A 26,077-nucleotide genomic window follows, 5' to 3' on the forward strand; every position below is an offset into this window, starting at 1 on the left:
AGATTCTCAATTTCAAGAACTTAACACATGAGAATCTCTTTCCAACACTCAAGATTGGATATGTTTGATTATCGATAGTCACTTGTTATTGATCACCCAAGTTGGCGCTAATAGCCCAATTTTATGTTGACCGCTTAGTTACTAGTCATAGTATTCGTTGTAGATAATCCAGGTTGTTGATCATAGTTGATGTTGATCATGCAGTTACTGCTTATAACACAGAAACACCATAATTCCATTTTTATGGAGTGTAAGGCATGACTAAATAGACATCACTGCATTTGGGCAAGCAACCAAGCCCCGGCTTTTGTTGTTTAGATTTTTTGACATGCAGGGTTAAATCGCCACGCCCAATTCCCATGCTACAAAAGCTCCCGCCAAGGGTCACGCCAGGGAAGTTGTCCAAAAATGGAGATCTGCCTACGTTTGGTTGGACAAAGAATGACCTGCCAAAAGTTAGAGAACTAAAAATAAGACCGCCAAACACCTCCTGCTTATCACCGCTAGTGGTGCTCCCTTGCTTGAAAGATTTCAGATTGTTATACACATCGGTAGCAGAAGATACGGCCGCAGCGAAATCTGGGCCATAAAAACGAAAAGTATCGCCTCTTTTGATGCCATTATCTCCTATGTTGACGCCAATATCACCAACAGTCAGACCTTCTTGGTCAGTCCTGCATGGAAATGATTATAGTTTAACTACCCATTTGCTCATTAATTGTTATTTCTACAAACTGGTCAAATGGGTAAAAGTGTATCCCTGATGCATGAAACCTTCTAGGTCATGTTGTTCAAGAAAACGATTATTACTGAAATAATATAGATTATAATCATATTTCACACACTACTTAACTTTCTAAAAATTTGGATGCAAATGTTTCGGGTCAACCCAAATTTCACAAAAAGCTGCCTATCTTGACACAATACGTGAAAAAGTGAAATAATCAGATTTCAATAACAAGATCTTAATAGTAATCTGATTTTTATTACTATTATGATCTTATTATTTTTATTAGTTTCCAATGACCAATCTGAAGCAGTATTTCAAAATTATATTTTGCGTTTTCAAATCGCATACTATTATAATCAAAAGAGATCACAAAGACCTACTTGAAAGAAACTTCTAAAGTAACATTCAAGTAAAGGTGCATCATCTCTACTAAAGAACAATCAATTGACAATGATAAGTTAACTTGTAAGTTACAACGGATGCTATCGGTAGTTATCTTACCGTAGAACTTGGGGGAATGCAAAAGAAGTCACCCAACCACCTTTTTCTTGACCAATTGAGCATTTCCTTCTTTTTTTTTACCTCAATACATAAAGGGCCATAATTGTTCTGGCCTCCTGCCTGTTATTAAATAAAACAGGTTAAAATTCCCCGACTTTGAAGTTGATTTAAAGTTGTTTGTGGAATTGCTTATTTCAGACTACAAGTAAAGAATAGCATACATTCTCATAGAGTTGACTCTTAATAGCATAACCACCAAGAACTTCACGTGACCCTTCTCTTTTTTGCGGTGAGGAAAGTCGAAGAACTGAAGTCTCCCGCTCTAACAGAAGCCACCTTGTATACAACACCGCCTAGAGATGATAGTCCACTTGATACTACAGAATGAAACCGAGTTTCTCCAATACCTGCTCGGAAACATTTTTAAAACTCGAAACAAATTGGAATTAACTAAAGGAAAATGAATCTGAGTGTTAACACTAGATAGATGCTACCGAAAAAGTGATCAGTCTTTACAGAAAACTTAAATAAAGAGGTAGATGATCAATTAAAGAAATGAAGATAAGATAACAAGAATAAGAAAATGCCAAAATATAAAATGCTGAAAAGTGAAAAACATCTAAAAGTGTAATTTCGAAGTTACCAGGAGGTTTGTTCTTGTCCACAACAAAAACTAAGGCAGCAGCAGAAGCATGTTCTTAGGTGGCGGTTATGTTCCTTGAACTTCCATTAGCATGTCGTAAAGAAGGTCCACAACCACCAACAATAACAGTTTCTGATGAAAGTGCATAATCTAAAATCAAGAAAAGAAACAAACTAAGAAAATTAATTATAGTAAGTTAGCATTACACGGTAAAGTGTTGTTCTAAATACAACACTCACCCATTTTTTCCATAATAGCTGTTATGTGTTGTCGAGATTCCTGCTCATAAAATTCGGTGACCATAATAGCATACAATGCAAATATAGTTTAGTTTAAAAACCATTAAAAGTTACTTTTAAAAATAACTTACGTACACTGAACATTATTATAGCAGCAGGGGATTTACATCCTGAAATGGAAGTCGAGAATTCCCAAATGTCCATTACAAATTTATCAATCAAGACATCTTGTGGTGTCTGTTACATGAACAAAACTTATAAATAATATGAAAAACAGTGTGACTAACAAGGATGAGATTTATTACCCTAAATTGCTTCAGATATGGGATTATTTTGACTTTTATGCCTGGTAGAAATCCAACAACCAACATGATTGCTCTATTTGAAATATGAGACACAAGTACAGAAGTATCATCATCACCATCATCCCGCTGAGTCGGTAGGTCTTTCCATTGACCAGAAAACATATCCTGAGTCTTTAGATCATTCCATTCATCAGAAATCACATCCGTTCCGATAATTCCACGGGAACTACTAGTAATCACTGGAACTTTGAACCCTAGTTTTGCAGTAATCTGCAATTCATCAATAAAATTTACAAGTATGCAAACTATGTCACCTAAAAATGATCTTATGGCATGAGATATTCAGACAGACACCCAAACGATATAAAACACAACGTCTAACATCTATACGACTCGTATAGGTCTATATTTCTCATATATATATATATGGATGTCATAGGGTGTCATACGACGTTAAGAATGAGATATTATACCTATACGAGTCATATAGCGCCTATACGAGGCATATAGTTTGAAACTATATGCTTATCTTACTGTACGAGACGAGGCGTCATGTACGACTAATATACATGTCACGCATTATTCATATCAACTAACTGTAAGGTCCGAATAACATACGAGTTGGTGAGCCTTGTCCGTGATGAACACGCGTCCAACGAAAGCAATGGCGAAATGAGGACGGATCGGCTCAGACATTACTTTGTTCACCACCTCTTCTATAGCAACCTGGTGATAATTAATTAGGGCTTAAGGATGCAAAATAATATTATTGACGCATAAGCTAGGGTTTGAAATAAGAAGTATATACTTGGAGTGAAGGATTGATCGACCAGGCGGAGGATAGCTTGGGGCGACAAAGGATGCGATCGCAAACACGGTTCCAGGAGTGGTTGACGCAAGCGGCGGAGGCGAAGGACGCCGCCGGAAGTCTGCCGATTATGTTTTGGAGAAGATCGTCGCCGACGACATTAATGTTTGTTGCGATTCCGGTGGAAGACAGTTTCCGGGACGGTGACGCCATCTCTGTGTGACGAGGGAGTTGTGCTTCGGTTTCTTTTCATTTTTAAACCGAACAAAAAATAGTTTTAAAAGAATGTTTAACCACCCACGCGCCGTTAAATTAAACCGATAACACCAAAAAATGTATCTATGTTATAAAGAATATTGAAACGTGTTTTCATGACCAAAACCGTTTATTTTAAATAGGTTACTGATCGGTTAATAAGGTTTGATTTTTTACTTTTTTACCCTTTGACTCTTATACCGTTTTTTCTAGTTGTTAGAAGCTGGTTATTGACTATTTTACCCCATAACTTAGTATGAATAAGTATTGGATATTTAGGTATGATTGCCTCTATTTCTTAATAACACTCAAACCAAAAGGCTCTAATGGCAAATAAATAAAACATTGTTTTGATACTAGAAACTTATAGAAGCCCATAAATTTTCACCAAGGTTGATTTGTTTCTAATGTCGGATACACTAAAATGACTCATTGTAAATTACACAGTGTTCCTCAAAACGGCGTCCAAATCCATCTCGCGAGCTCCTTTGGCAAAACATGAAGACATTGAAACAAAAACAATGAAGGCTAAGGCTTAGGAGCTGGCAACTAAAGATGAAGACGATGTAACGAAAACAAAATCGTCAAAAATATGTGTTGGTGTTTTTGTTATGTTTTGTTTTTCTTTCTATATTTATATATTTTTGTCGTTAATTTCATTTTTAGTTTAACAAAGTTGGTTTATTATAGATTTTAGTAGTTAACTATTAATTATTTTTTTTAATAAACCAATTATTTTTAACCAGCTAGGTTAATAACCAAAACCGGTCAAACATGTTACTGTTTTCAAACCTAGAAACCGTTTGTGATAAATAACCAGTTTTAAGTTTTAACCATATGACCAATAACAGCTTATGGTTAGTAATCAAAATTTGATAGGCCCAACCCACTTATTTTCATAAACTTAGCATATCGACATATCCAATATCCAATTATTTTCATAAACTAATCTCTCAATCAGTTATAAGTTTATAACTATGCATTGGGCTTATCTAAACAAACTTTCTAAATGTCATGTGTCACCACCATAATGATCCTTACAAATATTATCCCTCCTATTTCTCATCACAAATATATTTCTTTTTCTTATTAATAATTTTTTACTTCATTTTTTTTCTTTTTAATCTTTCATCTTCTCTTTTTAATAATTCTTTCATGATTTAAAAAATTTAATACCAACATAGATATATTATGTATTTATATAAATATATTGTATTAGTTATTAATATTAGGTTTTTATAGGTAACCAATTTTTACGTTCATTTTGAATAATGATTTCAAAAATTAAGATTTTAAATATATTATATTAGTTAATTAATATTGAGGTTTTATAAGAAATAATAGGCAAGATTAATTTACAATTGAAATTTCAATAAACTTTAACTTATTAAATATATGATATTTACTAAATTACAAGTTTTTTTTTTCTGACCCTTAAAATACAAATTCACTATTGATGTATTCTTAGTGTTTATGTTAATTTAAACGGGCGGGTTTCTTTACCCGGTTAAAGTATCAAACATGGTTCAGGTCAAAACAATTTATGATTAGAATTATTCCGGTCCATGGGTTGTATTAAAAAAATAGACATTACAACTTCTTTTTTAATTGACTTAAAAATCCACAAAAAAATATTAACACTAGACTATGTTTTGGTTTTTCAGGTGGATGAGACAACTTCTTACCTTGGGAATACAAATGTTAGATATTAACACACTGTTAATCAGATGATAAATTGACTTTGTATATCCTTAATTATTAAAGATTTCAAAAATATGATTTCTTTAGTGAACGAGTATACTTGTAACAAAAAACGAGGTCGTTCAAGAAATTAGCAAACGTTCGCCATCCATGTTTTCGGGAGATTTAAAATATTACCATTATTCAGATGGTATCTATCAGACATAAAATGAAACATTGCAAGAAAGTATTAGTTTCCTGATGTTTTAAATCGTCTCAAAATCTAAGTTCGTCAAGTCATAGGTTAGTCCTAAACGTTGAAGTGATGTTGCTTAAGTGGTATGTGCAATGAAACTAGAATACATGTGAAAATACAATATGATAACCGTGTTATAGAAGCGGAAATCATATTCAGAGGTAATACTGGAACTCACACTTATGTTCTTAAAAAGAAAAATCCTACACCTTTAGATAAAATGATTAATTTCAAAGAATGGAATTTACACTTTTTTTTTGTTTTGCAATGAAGATTAATAAAAGCGGTCAGCCACTATAGATGGTTGCTTTGTTTTGGCCAATTTATTTTAACTTGTGGCCAGTTATACGTTACATTATCTAGAGTTAAAAGCATAAACAATATGAAACTACTAAGTTTTGATATAGAAAGTAAAGTTACAAATAAAACTACAAATATTATGTACAACGAAATATTTAGGGATTTATGAATTTTCAAACGACTTTTTTTTTCATATTCTGTAACGTGTAATTTATTCTACCGTATAATATATCTTTATGTATGTTGAACATAATTTTTTGTATTTGACATTGTGTTATTGTTTAAATAAATCTATTTATTCCAACCCGTGTGCTACACGGGTAACTAACCTAGTTATTCTAATAAGAGAATACTTCTAAATCGGTAAGAGGTAGAGTGTGTTTGATTCATCAAAAAAGACACATCTTAATGGTTCATAGAGCTTTTAATAGTTAAGTTTCAAAAACATACTAAATGGTTTAGAGGCGGTCAAGTATCTTGATGATTCAGTAAGATTATCAGACAATCCCTAATATTAGCCTAATATGTCTTTTAGCTTTTAATAACATTTCTTGATATAGCCCAATAGAAAAATAAATGATAAGGCCCGCTTTAATCGCCCTGAACTTTAGCATTCCAAATTTCTCATAACAACGCTAAGCCCAGTTTTGGCTCACATCAGCCCCGTATCTACTTATGTTATTATATATGGCCCAATCGTATGAAACCATCAGCCCATCGAATGGCCCACCATAGGATTATCACTTGTTTTGCTTGCAAATTACTTTCGTGTAGGCCTAACAACAGGTAGCAAAGGTAATAATAGATGGGGCAATCAAGCTTTTCAAATGGGTTAGTTTGGGTTGCTTTTAAAATTATATGGGTTGATTTAGGTAAAATATTTCAACTAAAAAGGTCATAATGTGTCAGTTGAATATCCACCTTGTTAGTTTCGGGTCAAAGTGGGTCAAAAAATTTAAAGAAATGGATCGATGTGGATTAGTGTCTAAAGGAAATGGGGCAAGTTTCAGATCGGAACATGTTTGGTTCATAATGGGTTTCGAGCCGACATGAGATTCTGCATGAGATAGCTTTCAAACGGGTTTCAGATCGGAACAAGTTCGATTCGGATCAGGTTTCGGGCTGAGGCATGTTTCGGGTCGGGACGGGTTTCGGCATGAGATATGTTTCGACCCAAAATCCATTCTGAACCGAACTCGTTTGGACACATATCCATTCCAACCCGATCCAAAACATTTTTTTAATTTGACCCATTTCGACCATAACTCATTCCAACCCTAACCTGTTCTGACTCGACCTGGCCGTTTGCTAGGCCTAGGTAAGACAATATTTTTATCCTCCCTTATATTATATATTTGTATTATATGTCTGGTTTATGAGAACTATTTGTGATAATTTTTTTTGAACGGTCAATGTGGATCACTGACGGGTCATTAACCCACCCAATCATCATTATTCACTCTCAGGTGGAAACCCACCTAGCCCAACTTAAGCCCCTTATTATTATTTTTTTCTCAAATGGGACTTGAACCCAAAACCTTTTTTTATTTTTTGTTAAATTGAAATCTTTGAGTGTCTCATCTTAATATAGGCCTAGTTTGTCATGATTAAAAGTTTAATGACAACAGATGTGCTTATTCAATTTCTATATAAAAAAAATGTGTACATTGTGGTTTCATATAAATAGAAGATATAAGTTGGTTTCTAGACATTTTATGAAACGTACTCTTGTTTGAGAAAATGTGCTAAAAATACAACAACTTTATAGATTCAAGTTAGTTTCCTAATTAAAAAAACCCAATTATTTTAAAATGCTACAAAAATTGTAGACCCAAAAACTAAAAAAAACGTGAAATCAAATATATATTATATGTAGAGCTAATGAAAAAAATCCAATTAAGTTATAACACCTCTAATTGAAAGCTTAAACCATGGCTTCCAGCTTAGCTCTACATACTCAAACATGAACAATGTTTGAAACTTTCTTCAATCCGAAAATACCAAATCAACTTAACTAAGACAAACACCATTTTTAATTCTCGCTATATTCGGTTTCCATAATCACACTTTACTGTGATTTTTTTCTTTTACTTCCTAAGACTTGAACACATGATCTTTAGGTGTTTAAGAGACTTTGTCACAACCCTTAGGCCACCAACCTTGATTTAGATCCTCAAAATAGTTGAGCTACCCCAGGTTGTATGCAGTTTGTTTGCAATTATATAAAACCTTTTAAAACACATATCCAAACACAACCAAAACAACAATAGATCATACATTCATTTCTAAAAAAATAGAAATATAAGTCATACCTCTCAAATAAACTCGCAACAAAGATTAACTAAATCCGATGATGACAAATTCACTAACAAACACATTATTCCAACAAATTAAAAAGAAAACTAGATTTTACGCGAGTTCAAGTCTACTTGGATTTAGAAGGCTTGACCTTGACCGCGGTTGCACCATTGGTTAAGGGGTTGAACTCATTCCAAGCATCAATCCATGTAACCATGGCATCACTGAGCTTCTCAAAGTAAGGATCAATCGGGCCAAGTTTCTCCCTTGTAAATTTTGAGAGCTCGATGTAGCATTCTTGCGCGGTGGTGCATTCTTTTGGGAGGGTAAGATTTTGAAATAACGGAATTATGTCTTCTTGCCAAAAAAGGCCTTTGTATTCTTTCTTTAAGTTGGAGAATGGGTTACTTGCTTTGCTATGGAAAAGGTATGGTAACCCTGTTTTCACTCCTAGCCCCAAATGGTCACATGTCACCTACAATTTCAACATAGCTTGATCAATATTACATGGGTCCAAATTGGTTTGGATTACATACATATGTTTTCTTTTAAAAGTGTTAATCCGACTAACAGGTCCCCGAAGGGAAAACAATGATGTTCTCCCTAGTAAGTGGAATACACTTGTAAGAATCAAACTCGAGACCTCCCCACGAGGAAACCTTATGGAAACCCCCGACCACCCAAGCAAGCTTGTGATAGCACAAAACCATTGGTGAGTTTTACACACGTATATGCGTGGCAATTTATCAATATATGGCCCAAATAGGTTTTTGTTCATATACATATATGTGGCTGGCCTGTTTATTTATGAAATGGTTTTAATGAGCTAAACCCCCACCAACCCAACCCAGCCCGGAAAAAAGTGTTATGACCCGACCTGGCCCTACCCATCAATGCTTCCACCTTAATGAAACAACATAATACCTTAGCACACCAACCGGCCCACATGTCATCGTACCAACCAATTGGCTGACCATCTCCAAAGATCCCAAAGTACATGGCGGGCCCGATGAGTTCCCTATCGAAGGCAAGGTTCATGGCACACATAGGGAAAAGGGTTCCTTTTGGGATGGTCATGATGGCATCCACATACCTACAAATTTTCAAGATTTTGATCACATTGAGTACATGCCTAGATGACTAGAAATAAAAATAAATAAATAAATTCTTGTGACTTGTAGTGAAAATTAACCGGCTGGACCTGGTGTTGCGTTCACGAGGCTTGACGAGCTGAGTTGGGGCATCATAATCAGGAACATTGAGCCAAAGGCCATGAGAAATGGCGGTGGTGACGCCTTCCCTTAAACTGAAGGGATACCCCCTCACGAAATCAGCACCTTCACGATACGGGTCGTATAATGTGTTGAAAAAGAAGGGTGTTGATGGTGTTGACAAGTTGTGAATGTGTTGTGCCAATGCATTGATCTCTTGCCCACTTGGATCCTTAGCAACCTTCATTTCAACACAAAAAAACATATCAACATTCATGCATATATATAATAAATATACTACACATATTAACAGAAAAGTTAACAGAAGTTAGGCTTACAAAGCAATCGTCGTCAATGGTGAAGAGGTACTTCTTCTTGGAAACAAGGAATCCAAAGCATCGACAAGCGCCATCCTTGAACGAAATGCAGCTGGCATTAGGGCCGAGGATCCTGTTAATGTCTTTGCGGTTGTAGAGTTCATAATCATATCCTTTGGGTACTTGGATGTTTATGGACGGATCGCCATCTTGAACAATGATCAGATGGTAAGGCTGGAAGAAAGGTCTCCATTGCTCAAGGAAATCAAGGTTTCTGATGGTGGGGATCACAATGTCTACTTCATCAACCAAAGGCAATGTAGTGAAAGACATGGTGGGTGAATTTTGGGAATTGAAATTGAATAGCAGAGGATGTGATTAGAGTTTAAATAAAGAGTTTTTGTAATATTTGTTATTGATTAGAGTTAATGCCATTTAATTCTGTGTTGAAGGCTTTACATATATTATCTTGTTTTTAAACCAATTCTATTGATTTATAACTAGCTTATTTTTTAAATAATGTTTTGATTAATAAGTTTAATTCCTGTTTTAAACCAAATAATTAACGTTTGATACTTTTGTCTTAACTTTTTAATACAAATTAAACTATTTAATGATTCTGTAGTAATTGATTCAAGTAGTTTTATTCATGTTGACTACATTCAAACTTTTCTATAATCAATAATGTTGATACTTTTGGTTACACTATTTATTTTGCAAAAAAACGTTTTGATTTGTTTATAAAAACGTTTTAATATGGGGTTTATTACTAATTCTAAACATCTCTTTTTTTTTTGTTAGTTTCATCATCATGCCTTTTTCTCGGTGTTGTGTCATTTCGTCGTTTTTTTCTTTTAACGGGAATGACGGGGAAAATATTTTAGTTTTTAAAATTTTTTCGCTGTTTATTTATATTTTGAGTTATTGTTTTTTTTTTTGATTTTTTGTGATTTTTTTTTTGCTACAAATTCTTCTCACACTTTTCATTTTTATCTCCCTTTGTATTTTAATTTTTCCCTGATTAAGAATATACAAGAAGTGATTTTAGTGCCAGAAGACAGTTGGACCATTCACAAAATTTCTTTTCTTTTATGATTAATTTTAACACTAATGGTAAATTAGTGACGATTTTTTTCTTTAGTGATGGTAACTATTAATCTTAAATTGAAATATAAACTTCATATATTCTAGTTAAATAAAATAAGAAAATCTTTCCTTTTTATTATACAAAATTCATTAACATTTTAAATGTCAGAAAGTCATCGAATCATATATTTACATCCTATACAACATATTTATATCATACACAACATGCTTACACATTATATACTTACACAATACTCAACCCTATGCAATATATTTACATCACGCACTACATACTTACACGCTCTATATTCACACAACATAATTTATCCAAATCATAATTTATTTTTATATTTTGTTTTTCGATTGATCTTTTATTGAAGAGTTACAAATCATGTTTTTTTTTTTTAATATTTAATTGTTTTAATTATTTTTAAGCGATCTTTTATTGGAAGTTACAAATCAAATTTTTACTTCAACTTAATAAATGTTATTAAAACAAAAAACTATTTCCAAAAATAACATTTATTCTCATAATTTCTTACTAATAAAATATTTCAAAATTAAATTAAATTACATTCAACTTAATCACATTCAATATATAATTCAATATAAATTAAAAACTATCATGTTTTTCTTTTCAAAGTTTCATGGTAGTTATTCTTATTTCGGTTTCATTTTGGGTTTTGGGTTTTGTTCGGTTTTAGTTTTTATAAATTTGATTCGTTTCAGTTTCCTTTTAGACGGGTTTAACTTTATTCATTTTTTGTTTCGGTTTTTACAATTTTGTTTCTAGTTCGGTTTCAGATTAATCGGTTTTAGTTTTTCAGTTTCATTTCGGTTTTTGTTTTGGTTTTATTGGTATGTGGTTTTATTTAGGTTTTCGTTTTTTGTTTTCTTTTAGTTTTTTTTTCAATTTAGTTTCGTTTCAATTTTTGTTTAGTTTGTTCAGTGTTTGGTTTTAGTATCTATTGAAAAATGAAATAATATGAAGGGTTCACAAAATAAGTGAAAGGTTCGCATGGGTTTCAACTTTCAAGTGTTTTGAAGTTATTGAAGCTTTATATATTTTTTTTGAATCTTCACAGCCACTAATAATGAATTCGCATTTTGTAGAAAGGATTTCAAAAGCTAAGAACGTTATATGTGTTACCCTTCATTTTCTTCTTAATATGCAATTGTGTTATTATTTTCATTTATGAACATGGGTCATTTTAGAAATGTTTTTTGATTTGCTTTGGCTTGGATCAAAACGGGTCATTTTAAAAGGGTATTAGTTTAATTCGGGTCAACAAGTCAAATATAAGGCATCGATTTCATTCTGGTTTCAATGGGTCTTTTTAAAATCGCATTGATTTGGTTCTGGTCATACCGTGTTAATTTAAAAGATATCGATTTGGTTCGTGTTAAACCGGGTCATTCTAAAAGCGTAACGATTTGATTCTGGTCAAAACGTCATTTTAAAAAGGTTTAGATTTGGTTCTGGCTCTTAAATGAGCTTTGAATGTGCTTCAGTTTATGAGGGTGCAGGACTTTTCACATGAAATGTAAAATCAGTTTTCGTAGTTAGTTAGTCACTATGTGTGTTAGATTGGTATATGAATGTTTATGTCGTTAATTGTGTTCCCGGTCCAGGAATAAAAGAAGCCCGAATCATTCTTGAATGCTTATCAGGAATCTTTCCTTGATACTTATTTTCTGATTTGTTTACTTTCCAGAATAATGTTAGTAAAGTTTGTTTGTTTTATATTCATATATGTTTTTAAAGTTTATGAAGTTTATGTTTTAAAGTTTTAAATTTTCTTAGTAGACATTATACTATATAAAGTCATTTTTTGTAAGTTTATCAATTTAAGTACTTTGTTTGCGTATAAATATGAATTGCAATTAAAAATCATGTTGTTTCAAAAAATATATTAAAACATAATTAGTCGTTTGAAATTGTATATATGTTTACTTGACGAATCTATATTTCCACCCGTGTCGTGCACGGGTCAATAACCTAGTACACCATATTAAAAAGTGAAGATTTTTATTTCATTGTTATAACAATTAGATGAATCTAAAAATTAAAAACGCTTATAAAGAAATACTTTTAAAGAAACTAAAAAGATATTTATAAAGACTAAACATTTCTAGTTAAAAACGTGTTTCTAAAGTTATAGATTCTTTTATAAAAGAACCAGTTGGGTTGGGTGTAAGTTTTTTGTTTTCCTATGTTTATGAAGGTTGACAACAAATTCTCTCGCACTGGCCGTACTCTGATTTTTTCACGCCAAGAAATGGTGTTTACTTAACTCATCACTGCCTCTTGATAACAAACCTGACGACAAACCAAACGTGCTTAAGTCAATGCATTCGGCATAAACTGCAAGATAGGTGAAGCTATAACTAAAGTTAGCTATGTACAACCATTAACAATTTCAATAGCTATGCATGAGAATTATGTCATTTTTAAAGTTAATCATGTTGATTTCAAGCTCAATTACAAATTTCAACACATGAAACTCCCAACTTCAACTATAAGTCAAGCACCCACGTTTGATTCAAAAATCAATCAGAGGTACAATACTACAACTGTTAGTTGTTATTGATCTAAAATCAAGGCAACATCCTACATAAACAATCAATAAAAGAATAATTAATGTTTTAGATTACATGCCCCAAATGGCCCATCAAATTTGAGAACATTTAAACTTGTAGCAGACCATAGACGTTAGTTGTCGCCCTGGATGGCCGGAAAGAGATAAACCAGAACCAAAACCAACATCAGCGAGGCCGTCTCCAAGAATCTCTTAAAATTTTGGGGCCTAACATGAGTTAAAAAATGGGCCTCTAAAATCGGCTTCTCAATTGTGTAATAAATAATTTGACAATTTTATCAATAAGATTCTAGAGGTGGTCAAAAAAACCGGTCCTCGAACCGGTTTGCCGGTTTAAACCGGAAACCGGTTTTTAAGAAAACCGGTTTTTTGTAAACCGGTTTGACCGGTTTACAAACCGGCGGTTTGTATATCGGTTACACAATTTGGAGCCTAAACCGGTTTAAAAAAAAACCGGTTTTTTTAATAACCGGTTTTTAAAAAACCGGTTTTTTTAATAACCGGTTATTAGAAAAACCGGTTAACCGGTTTTTTTATAAACCGGTTTTTGACCGTTATAAAAAAACCGGTTAACCGGTTAAAAACCGGTTTTTTCCCGTTGAGTAACGGCCATATAGCCGTTTTTTCTTATTTTTGACCGTTTTTTTTTTTTTTTCCCATTTTACCCCCACAAACATCTATATATAGCTTAGGTTGGGTATTGGTTAGATCACACTCGATTATACAACTCCAAACGCTCTAAACGTTTATTACATACGCGATTATTTTGTTATCTCACGCTCAATTATACCACATTACCACTCCATACGCTCTTATTTCGTAGTCGATTATCATGGCCTCCCAAAGTGCTGCTTCATCCGTCAACATAGGTGCCTCGAACACGGGAGAAACGGTCGTTCGGGTCATCCCCACGAAACGAAACCAAGATGTTTGGCAACATTTCGACCTATGCGAAATGTCTAACGGTACCCAAAAAGCTCGATGCAAACATTGTTTGAAGTTTTATGGCAAAGATGCAAACTCCACTTTAAGAGCGCATGTACAAAGGCCCTTTTGCAAGGCCTTGAAGGACGAATCAGGAAGTAGTTCGCAGCCGGAGATGACGAATCAAGGAACGGTGTTTACGTACGACCTTGAAGAGGTACGTCAACAGTTTTCAAACTTTGTGATTCAAAATACACTTCCTTTCAACCACTTCGACAACCCTCAATTCACGTCGATGATGCAAAAGTATGTTCAACCACGCTACCAACACGTAAGTCGTTCGACCCTTAGAAGAGATTGTCTTAAAGCTTGGAAAAACGCTAAATCCGAACTAATTTCATACTTTTCAAACTTACAAACTGGTGTAAACTTAACAACGGATGTGTGGTCAGTACCTAATGGTTCGCCCGACTCATACATTTGTGTGACGGCTCATTGGGTTGACCCCGGGTCGTGGCAAATGATGAAACGAACCGTTGCGTTTCAATTGTTTGATTACCCGCACACGGGCAGAAATATTTTTAAACTCTTGGATAAAGTCATTCGACAATACAAGATTGAAGATAAAATCTTTTCAATTTCGTTTGATAACGCGTCCAACAATACGGCCGCGGTTGGCCATTTAAAATTAAAGTATAAACCTATTTGTGATGGAGCGTTTTTTCATAGCCGATGCATTGCACATATTATCAACTTGGCCGTGCAAGATGGGTTAAACGTGATCGAAACGCAAAGAAACAATTTTAAAAGAATGTTACGAGATGTTTTTAGCAACAATAAAACATTTTCAAGATACAAAAAATTTTGTGATGAAGCTAATTGTCAATGGTTGGGGCCCAATTGGGATTGTCCAACAAGATGGAACTCGACTTGTGATATGTTTGAGAAAGCCATCCAACAAAAAGAATCACTAGTTGCGTTTCATCAAATAATGTCAAGTAGGGGTAAATGTGCACCGTACGATCCTAGAAACTGGTTATTGATTGAGATCGTTACGGAGGTACTTCAAATTTTTAAATCTTGCACAACAAGTTTATCCGGGGTTTACTATCCAACAAGCCTCATTGCTTTACCAAAAATTGCTGTCATGTGCACAAAGTTGAGTGAACTTCATTGTAGGGGTGCACCTTATTTTGATATGGGTGTAAAAATGAAAGAAAAATTTAGAAAATATTTTCAACAACTACCCGCTGTTTTGACATGTGCTGCTGCGTTAAACCCTTGCATAAATGTTGGTGGTGTTGAAGCTTTAATAGAAAAAATTTGTGATGAGCTAGAGTTAAACGACGATCAAAACCCCTATTATAACCAAACTTTAAAGAATGCTTTCAACACCACCTTGTCTAACATGTATGATGTTTACCTTACAAAATACAGGTCGTCTTCCCAAATTCATGACTCGTTAAGAGCTGTTGCCCAATCCCAATCCCAAACCGACCTTGAAATGGGGATGTACTACATGATTTGGGAAGACGCCGGTAAACGTCAAAAGGTAAACACCCCAAGCAGTGAACTTGGAAGGTATGGTGGTACCAACTTTGTGAAACACATGACTCCAGATGAATTTAGAAGTCTTGATTTGCTGGCTTGGTGGAGAGGTAAGGAGGATGAGTTTCCGATCCTCGCCGCCATGGCCAAAGATTTACTAACGGTCCAAGCTTCCACGGTAGCTTCGGAGTCTGCTTTTTCTGTTTCTGGCAGGGTTATATCGATTAGGAGGACTCGACTCACTCCACCAGCTGTAGAGATGTCTATTTGCTACAAGGATTACTTGGACGCTTTAGATAGGGCACAACATCAACGCTCACTCGAGGGGGAAATGGACTATGAGGCGGGCTTGTATGAAGACGAGGTCAATCAAGGACACACTCAACCAATGACCGATGAAGAAGCCGCGTACGACGATTACCTAAGGAATAGCTCGGTATCGGGTAGCGATGAAAATAATGAGTAAGAAACAGCAAGTTGTTAATGTAATCGTGTCTAAGCATTCTTTAATGTTTGTATTTTTGAGTTACGAATATGCGATAACGATTTAATGTTTGTATTTTTAATGTAAAAGCTATAAATGAAAGTTATGTATTTTTGAGTTACGAATATGCGATAACGATTTAATGCTTGTAGTTACCGGTTTGCCTTGTAGTTACCGGTTTGTTTATACTGTGAAAAAATAATGGTTATTTAAAAAAAAAAAAAAAAAAAAAACCGGTTAACCGGTTAGACCGGTTATTAAAAAACCGGTTAATAAAAAAACCGGTTTATTAACCGGTTCTAACCGGTTCCCAAACCGGTCGTAACCGGTTTGACCGGTTATGGTTTTCATGCACAAAAACCGGTTATTAACCGGTCCGGTTATTAACCGAACCGGTTTTTTTCCAGGACGAAAAAAACCGGTCCGGTTAATAACCGAACCGGTTTTTTTAAAAAAACCGATTTGTGCACCTCTATAATAAGATTACATTTCAAAAACCAAAAATAAACAAATAATAATAAACATGTTACTAAGATGACTCATATAAAACAAATGAAAGTTTTTTTCTATTAAAAACAATATTAATTGCGGGAATTGAACATTGTTTCCATAGTCCGGGAAACTTTCAATTCAACCAAAGAGTTACTAATTTAGTAGGCTTTTGTGTTAAAAAGTGATATATAAAATATAAATTTTTTTTTTTTTTAACAATTATGGGCCTCTAGGGAGAGTAGGCCTGATTCGGTCACCCTTCCCTGGGACCGGGCCTATCAATGACCTATACTCCGAGATAGATAATGAGCATACGGATACCGAAAACAGTGTTAATTGAAGGCGCGATCCGACACTGCCTTAAACAATCGGTAGAGTCGAAATCGATACGACCATCACCTAGGGTTTGTAAGCGATGATGGTTTGGCGTTACACAGTTGTGATTGATAAATGAGTGATGACAGTGGTGAATGAGGGGTGATGCATAAGAGGGAAAGAGAGATACTAAGTGGAAGTTCTGATCCAATGGATGTGGTCTGAGATCTATTAAAGAGGAAGGAAAGAGAAGGTACAAAAACATAAACATGTTGTACAACTACTGAAGCCTACCGACCCCTGATATTGTGTATATATAAATTAAATACGTTACTTTTTTTTATAAACTATCATGATTCAACAAAATATTCTTACTTTTTACATCAAACATATTAAACATATTGATGAATTATACTATTTTGATGTTTCTGGTTCAATTTGTGTTATAACATTAACTCAAATTTGTGGTTGATTACTTGGTTTGGATTAATTTCAGTTATGATAATTCAACATGGTGTTCCGTTCACACGTTACTTCATCTCCCTGCTTCTGACAGCTGGTATAACACCTAGCCTTAGTAACATAGATGAAAACGTAGGTCCACTAAAATTACTAACAAATTTCATGTATGCAAATATGCAATCTATTTTATCATTTTCAGATTTTGTTTAGAAAGCACAATTATCTGGTACACCTTTTATATTTATATTATTTTGTATTCAAGTAAGCAACAATTTTTGAGCTTCTGGTTTTTTATAAAATTTTAAGGGTCCAAGTTTATAGATTTGATGAATCATGAGTAGAAATGCATACACCATATTTTTTGCCATTTTCTCGCTATTGTGTGTGTATACACTTACACACCCACCAAATTATAGAGGTAATGGCAATTGGTATATATCTGTTACTCTGTTAGAGATCACATCAACAACTTTGTATACAAAGAAGAAGCCGATGTCGCTTGATAATGGTCAAAGTGTTAAACCCTCGTCTGTTATTAGTTATTTGTGCCCGGTAAGACTCAACCTTTGGCTGTGTCTAGATGGACAAAAATTATATAAATGCAGAAAAACATAAGATCCTATGGCAGATACGTCTAGCATAGACTGTATTAAAAGTTTTGTTCAGCCCAATATGACTCCCTTTTCATGGAGTGTAAGGCATGATCAGATAGACATTACCCCATTCATGCAAACCAACATAGCGCCCCAACTTTTGTTGCGATTCTTTAACATATGTTAAATTGCCACGCCAAATTTGAGTGTCACTAAAAGTCCCACCGAGTGTCACGCCAGGGAAGTTGTCCAAAAATGGAGAGCTGACAAAGTTTGGTTGGTCGAAATATGACTCACCCTGACCATAAGAAGCGAAGATAAGACCGCCAAACACCTCCCTTTTATCAACGCCAGTGGTGCGCCCTTGCTTGAACGATCTTAGATGGTTAGAGACACTGGCAACTGAAGATAAAGCAGCAGCTGTATCTGGGAAGTAAACATGAAAGGTATCGCCCGTTTTAGCTACACCAATAATAAGCAGACCCTCCTCATTATCACTACATCAAAATGATTATAGTTAGAGCCTTAGAGGTGGCATGTTTTGACCCATTTAGTTAATCATCATCATTATTATTTTAGAAAGTTAAAGCAAATTCAAAATAATCAGTTTCCTATAATAAGAAACTTCTAAAGACGTTTACCTGATATATTATTCTTCATTTCTAGCTTAAAACAACCACAGTTATAAGTTACAACTATAATATTCGTAGCCGCTTTAAAAAAATGACATTATAAAATGAGTAGTAAAATGTTATCTTACTCTATAACATTATGAAATGCAACAGACGTCATCCATTCTTTTTCTTGCCCACCGCAGCATTTTCTTCTGTTTGTTACCCCAACGTACAAAAGAGGATCATATGTCCACTATCGTTATTTATGAACGGTTAAAATTAATGACTTTGGGGAAAAAAGAAGGGCATATATAAGAAAGAAGAATGTAACATAGTTTGGTCTTAGTTGTATTCAAAAGAATGTGACACTCTAGAAAAATGAAGAAAATAACTCTTAAAGTCCTTTAATTTATGGTTTTCTTGTGAGTAAACCAGTTTTCATATGCCAAGTCAGCATCATGTTAGTGCCACATCAGCAAAACCTTATTCACGTCACCCCTTTTACCGGTGACTATGTCAAACCTTATTAAATTTTGGATACTTTTGATCGAAGTTTTTACGGATGAATCCTCTTTAGGAGTGAAAATACTATATTCTCCTAAATAGAAATGTGACCAAACTATGTTACCTTTATCACGTATTTAAAGTTGTTGATATTTAACATACTTCCTTGTAAGCAGCCTCATAAGCTTGATTCAAAATTGCATCGCCAGAAATATTCTCATCCGACCCTTCTCTTCTTGCGGTGAGAAAAGTACAGGGTCCATCTTTTTTAACGGATGTCACCTTGTATGCAGGGCCTACAGATAACAGCCCACTTGACATTACGGCATGAAAATGAGTTTCTCCAATACCTGCTAAAAATGTTTAAAAAAATTCATAACTAGCCGGGATTAACCTTACATTGCATCAAATTAAAGAAAACTAAAACACTAAATATATATATCTGTAAGTGAATTTAGAAGTTACCAGGAGGTTTCTTCTTATCCACAACAAATACCAAGGCGACATCGGAAACAAACTTTTTCAGAAGCGGTTATTCCGCTAGTATGTCGTGATGAATCGACATACTCACCAACAATGATAGTTTCTAGTGATAGTGCATAATCTGGGAAAAAAAACAACTATCAAATAAAAAGTAATTTAGCAAAGCACGGTGAAGTATTTCTGATACAACACTCACCCATTTTTTCCATAACAGCCCACATGTCGTGATCATGGTAAAACATTATTATGGCAGCAGGGGATTTACATCCTGAAATGGCATCCGAGAACTCCATAATGTCTCTTACAAATTTGTCAATCATGACAGCTTGTGGTACCTAATAAACGTACATACAAACTTATAATAAAGGATTGATAAAAGAACTAAATTTGAATCTACTGTATCATGATAAGTTATTACCTGAATTTGCTTTAGGAGAGGGATTGTTTTAACTTTTATGCCTGGCAGAAATCCAATGACTAACATGATTGTTTCAGTTACATCACCAACATATAAATGCACATCATTCGGAGAGTAAACCTGTTCATATTCATTAGAAGATGCATCCTCCCATACATCCATTGTGCTGGTTGGTAATGACCGGAATTTTGGAGCCTAGTTTTGCAAAAATCTGAAATTCATTCATTCAGGAAATCAATAAAACTAATTAAATTAATATCAATTTTGAAGTCAAAATAACATCCATACGAGTTGGTGAGCCTGTTGCTGATTGAACAGATAACCAACAGAAGCAATGGCAAAATGAGGACGAATTGGCTCGGATAGTACTTTATTCACCACTTCTTGTACAGCGACCTGATGAGAATTAGGGCATAAACAGGTCAAAATTTGCGAACTAGTAGGCGAACTGAACGAACACGAACACTTAGTCAAACGAATATTTGTATTCATGTTCGTTTATGCTCATTCGTTGAAAATCTAAACGAACGTTCACGAACATAAACGAGCGTTCACGAACATCACTATACAAAAGATACGAACGTATATGAACAAACGTAAATGAACACAAAGTCACAAACAAACATAAACGAACATAAATGTTAAATAAACACAAACGAACAAATATGAAATCATTAAGTAGATGACTAAGATAATATTTAATTATTTTCCATTATATGTAAACGAACATACTCAAATTAACATTCATGAACATAAATAAAGGAAAGAAGCATGTGTTCATCTACGCTCGTTTAACTAAATAAACGAACATCCCGCCGGACGGTTCATCGACATTCGGTTCATTTACTGGCCTACGAACTAGGGTTCGAAATAAGTTACGTGGATGAAAATTAAGGCATACGCTGGACGAATAACACGAATTGAAGTATAATTTACGATTGACGTAAAACTTAGGGTTTGAATGAATATAAGTTACTTCGAGTGAAGAATCGGTGAAGCAGGCGGACGAGAGCTTGGGGCGACAAAGGACGCGATTGCAGAAACGGTTCCAGCAGCGGCTGACGCAAGCGGCGTAGGCGAAGGACACCGCCGAAAGTCTGCAGATTATGTTTTGGAGAAGATCGTCGCCGATGACATTAATGGTTGTTGCGATTCCGGTTGACGGTGACGTCATTTTCGGTTACGTTACGACAGCAGTGGGACCTTCAATCAGTTACACTTCTTTCACTTGATCAACAGTGGTTCAACTAAACGGTAAAAAGAATATTTTGACTACTAACTTTTCTTTAGAAACCGGTTGATGGTTTAACTAAAAATAATTCCTTTTTAATCTTTTTCTTTCTGTTTTAAAGATTGAAAGATATAGTTTGATTGGTTGGAAAATAGGCTGGTCTCACCCGTAATGCCTCACGCCCGTTACCAGCATACCACCCAAATGGGCTGATGCCTTTGGGCGCTCTTCTTAATGGTTTGGCGGGTTAGGTTGGGTTGACGTGGTGAGGTGGCTTTGAGCGTCATCTCATAACATTTAATTTAACTATAATAATTTTCAGTCTTTACATTTACAATTAGAAGTGATGGTGGGGTGGCGCCCCTACCTCCTCACATTCCTTTACTTCGTTAAACCATTTCCCTTCGTGGTTTTGGAAACACTTCATACCAACTAGTTTGGTTCGACTATATTAAGGTTTGGGTTTCGTAGGCCTTTTGGTGTAGGCCTGGTTTATTATATGAAGTCAAAGAGGCGGGTGTGTGTGGCCGGGCTCCGGTTTAGATTTCTTGTTTAATAAGTTGTAAGCCCTAGATCAATCTCTATATATATGACGTTATGTACTTGTAATCCCTTGTTACTCAATAAAGAATATCTGGTTGTCACCCGTTGACGTAGATCGGTTTAGACCGAACCACGTTAAATCCCGATATTCATTTATTGCTTTCGCGTGCGTATTCAGTTTCGTATATGCGTTAATCCTAACATAAGGAACCCGGTTAGTGATGTTAGGTTGTACTTCTACATGTCCTTGTCATATAAATTTATCTAATTTTCTAACTCACACAGCTAATTTTAAAAAACCACGTTCATATTATTTAATTATGTTATGAATATAATACATTTACACAATTGCATATTGTAAAAATGAAAAGTAAGTTTAAAAAGCTAAATGAACCATTAGGTTTTTCAGGTTATAAACTATTGACCAAACCAGCATCAAAACTAGTATAAATCTCAAGTAAGCTAATTTTGCTTAGGTTGGGATGGTTTGGTGTTTGATGTTTCAACCCGTAATAAAATCTAACTCACTAAACTTTCGATTCAAAGTGTTTCTCGATTCATGGTTTTGGAAAACTTCATACCAACTAGTTTGGTTCGAGTATGTTAAGAAACCTTATTAACGATGTTGTTAGGTTGTACTTCAGCATGTTATTTTCATGTAAGTTTATCTAATTTTTAAATTCACAATAGTTGATTTTAAAAAAACACAACCATATTATTTAAATATGTTACGAATATAATAATTATCTAGAATTGTATATTCTTAAATTTAATAAGACAGAACTAAATGGGCGTTTAGGTATACACAAGCGTTTCCAAGTTCTAAACTGTTAAACCGTCAAAACCAATATAAATCTCACTGAACTTGGGGGTTACAAAGGGTTCCTCCACTTGGATTTGGGAAAACTAGGCCGGAACGTTCACATCATTACTAATTGAATTATTGAAAAAAAAAAGACGTGTTTTTGATGGATGCAAACTGCAAATAGGTTTTGCTTACTCTGATTTACTAATTGTCCCTATGGTATACTGGCATAGCCATCTCTGAAAACCATTAAAAAAAATTTTGATCGAGGGCGACAAAAATTTGGGCAGTAAGTAAAAGTTTTTTTTAATGAGTTAGAATAATTAAATGTTAAATAGGCGTATTGGATAACTGGGTTATGGTTTGAGTTGTTCAAATTCTTTTATTAGTAATTCTTTTTATAAAAATGAGTCTAAATGAATTGGGTAATTGGAGTTTCGACATTAATAATAAAAATTCTTTCATAACAGTATATATTTAAAAAAAAAATTTCCAGGCCTATTTGGGTGATAGGGTCATGAATGATCGCCTCCCCACCCCTATATGTTACATGATTGCCACATTTTTTTGTTCGTGGCCCGGTAATATTACGGATTTATTCGAGTTAAAGTATTCATTGTTCAGTTTCTTTTAAATTTCTTTTAAAGAATTGTTACTTTCTAGTAGGAAGATGAAGACCATGACAAAGTTGTACTGACCACCTTTTACTCAAACACTCAACTAGAGAAGGCAAGATGATGTTGCCTGCCACTTAATAAGAATCTTTCAATAATTTTGTAGAACAACTCATGTTGAGGTGGAAAAAAACCCGAACCCGAAAAAAAAACCCAGCATCGGTTTTCTTAAACCCGGGTTTTTAATACCTGGATCCGGACCCGACCCTACCCGTAGGGTACGAATAGAGTATGACTTTCAATGCTGAAACCCGCACCCAATCTAAACCCGATAATACCCTAAACCCAATTCTAGTTATATCCGAAACCTGGGTTTTTTGCATACTTGAACCAGATTTTTTGGCATACCTGAACTGGATTTTTTTGCATACCTGGATTTTAGTGTTTGTGCACATGTGTCTGTGTGGCACTTGACAGTGGTTGTGTGGCTGCCCACAAATATATAGCCGTTCTCCAACGGATCCTTTTTGGAGCACATATTTGATATAACTACTTGTTTAGAGTAGTGTAACACCCCGGCTTTAAGCGGAATACGCCCGGGTGTAACATACAGATCATTCATAAGCTCGTAACGTTATTAAAGCGACATTAATTATAAATAATTCATTTCATATCATCAAAAGTATAGCCATTGTTCATAGATAAAAGAAAACAAACACTCCATCGAAAAATAATCAAGTTCTTTATTTCAATATCCTAAGGCATACTAGTGATCTTCGTCCTTAGCACACCATCGATTCAACCTGTAACACGTTGAAAATAATATATTTTGTCAACAATTAAGTTGGTGAGTTTTCATAAGTTTTTGCGTATATATATATAGAAAACTCGCGATTCAACAATCGTCATGCAATAAGTATTCAAGCGTAAAGTAAATGAAATCAAATAGTGTCATCCTCCCGTTCATTTGGCCGAAGCCGTTGAAGTCGGGGAAATGAGAACCACCTTACGTAAACAACCGAAGTTGTAACGTTAGACGGCGCGGGTACTTCCCGTCGGACCCTCCCACTATGTGTATGCGTTTGCGTTTGCGTAACTTCCACCATAAAAACAATAAACACATTGCAAGCAAGTTCACGTATAATCATAAACAATATGCACGAATAATATTAACATGCACGATATATGTGAAACGGTTTGTAAACAATCACATAACTAACGAATGAAAAACTTGTAACGTGCTACCCCCAAAATATCATAAAACGTTAAAATGAGGTTATGAAAAACTCACATGGAATAAGGAATAAGGTACGAGAAGAGGGTAAAGGTTAGAGCAAGCTAGTTGGTCCCGCGATAATTCCCGACAATTTGTCCTAATTATTTAAGGCATAATTAAAATAAATACTTAAACTAAGGTAATGAGCAAGACACAAAGGAGATGGGTTTGCAACGGATTTGGGGTTTACGTATTAGTTGTAGTTCATAGATTATTGATAATTATGTAATTAACTTTTGTTAATTTTAATCATTTAAAAGTCATATTTAGTTAACAAAGAAAACTCCTTTATATAATATACATTCTGACATATGAAAAATGCTTTATGTAATCTAAACTAGTTTTTAACGGGGTTCAATTTAGTTAACCAAGAGAGAAAGATAAGAAATACATTTACTACTATTATGGTTGTTATTATTATTATTATTATGTTTGTTATTTTTAATGTAAAAATATAGATATATAATAAATGATTATGTAAATTTATATACTTATATATATATTTGTATATGAAATTTATTTTATAAACTTATCATCGAAGTTTGGTTCGTTTAATCGAGTGTAACAAACATATGGTTTTATGTAAATATAGTTTTTATATTAATTAAAACAAACAATTAACAAAATAATACCAAAAATACACCAAAACCAGACCAGGGGGAATCGAAACTGCGCCCCTGGCCGGTCAAGTGTTTTACGTAATATACGTGGCCATCTGAGCCAGTTTCCAATTCGTTAATAGGTTCCGAAAAGGTTCCGAAAAGAATTTATATAACCAGTTAATCAAACAAACCCCCAAATCATATAAACCCTAAATTAACAATCGAATCTTACACCCTCTGTCAATCAAAATTGACAGAGGGGTTTCGTAGAGGATGAATTTTCGACCCATATGCATGTTATAATTACCTGAAATGGTTAAGGATTGATCAAGAACAAGAACCTAGGGTTTTCGGCCAAGGATGGGATCAAACGAGTCCAAGAACTGCTGCAACGATGCAATTAAGATGGGGCTTGGTGTCGTGATAGTGAGGCGATGGTGTGGTGCTTGTGAATTGGATTTTTGGCATGTATATATAGGCTAACAAGATCAAAAACGTCCGCGGCCTATGTTCACGCGATTTTGGTTATTATAACTTAATTTACGAGCCGTTTCTTGTTGTTAATGTTGATTATGATTTGCAGATATTACGTATTCGTTTAATTAGCTTGATTTACGGGGTCAAAGGAATCAAAACGGAAGAAAGGGGGTCGCGGCCGATGACGGGGGAAGGAGAGAGGAGGAGAAAAGTTTGAATAATGTTTGCAGATTAGTCCTTGTTGTTTGGGTTGGGTTGGGTTCAGTAACTGGTTAAACTAAAGTTTAAGGTCCGAAAGTGAAATTACTCGATTCTTTAATACGGACAAAACGAACGACATAATAAATACTTTGATGTCTTTAATAATTATAGAGATCCAATTACAAAACGGGAAATAAAACAACTACATTTATTAAACGAAAATGACGAATGTCACAAGTAGCACCTTTTGATATACCAAACG

The 26,077-nt window shown here is 34.4% G+C and overlaps 1 protein-coding gene and 2 pseudogenes across 2 annotated transcripts; all 3 read right to left on the minus strand.

Moving 5' to 3' along the window:
* Positions 1–241: 241 nt before the first annotated feature.
* On the minus strand, positions 242–3,471 carry LOC143555577 (F-box/LRR-repeat protein At5g63520-like; annotated as a pseudogene). Its single transcript, XR_013139224.1, has 9 exons — positions 3,227–3,471; positions 3,037–3,144; positions 2,419–2,688; positions 2,249–2,350; positions 2,114–2,153; positions 1,875–2,024; positions 1,453–1,638; positions 1,232–1,351; positions 242–674 (listed from the first exon to the last, which is right to left on the minus strand). The product of XR_013139224.1 is annotated as an F-box/LRR-repeat protein At5g63520-like (transcript).
* A 4,671-nt stretch (positions 3,472–8,142) lies between these two features.
* On the minus strand, positions 8,143–9,876 carry LOC143555576 (UDP-arabinopyranose mutase 1-like). Its single transcript, XM_077045104.1, has 4 exons — positions 9,565–9,876; positions 9,217–9,467; positions 8,940–9,108; positions 8,143–8,490 (listed from the first exon to the last, which is right to left on the minus strand). Exons 1-4 carry the CDS (start codon positions 9,874–9,876, stop codon positions 8,143–8,145), a joined length of 1,080 nt encoding a protein of 359 aa, XP_076901219.1.
* Positions 9,877–18,138: 8,262 nt separating this feature from the next.
* Positions 18,139–21,240, minus strand: LOC143555592 (F-box/LRR-repeat protein At5g63520-like; annotated as a pseudogene).
* Positions 21,241–26,077: the final 4,837 nt, after the last annotated feature.

Source organism: Bidens hawaiensis, unplaced genomic scaffold (genome assembly GCF_021521415.1).
Source record: "Bidens hawaiensis isolate Kalapana, Puna unplaced genomic scaffold, B.hawaiensis_p1.1 tig00018162_1, whole genome shotgun sequence".
In the NCBI taxonomy this organism is placed as follows: domain Eukaryota; kingdom Viridiplantae; phylum Streptophyta; class Magnoliopsida; order Asterales; family Asteraceae; genus Bidens; species Bidens hawaiensis.

Excerpts from the sequence above, each read along its gene's own strand:
- LOC143555576 (XM_077045104.1), bottom strand. The coding sequence starts at position 9,876 with ATGTCTTTCACTACATTGCCTTTGGTTGATGAAGTAGACATTGTGATC. Across the intron at positions 9,468-9,564 it reads CCATTGACGACGATTGCTTT|GTTGCTAAGGATCCAAGTGG; the intron begins GTAAGCCTAACT and ends GTTGAAATGAAG. Across the intron at positions 9,109-9,216 it reads CCTCGTGAACGCAACACCAG|GTATGTGGATGCCATCATGA; the intron begins GTCCAGCCGGTT and ends GAAAATTTGTAG.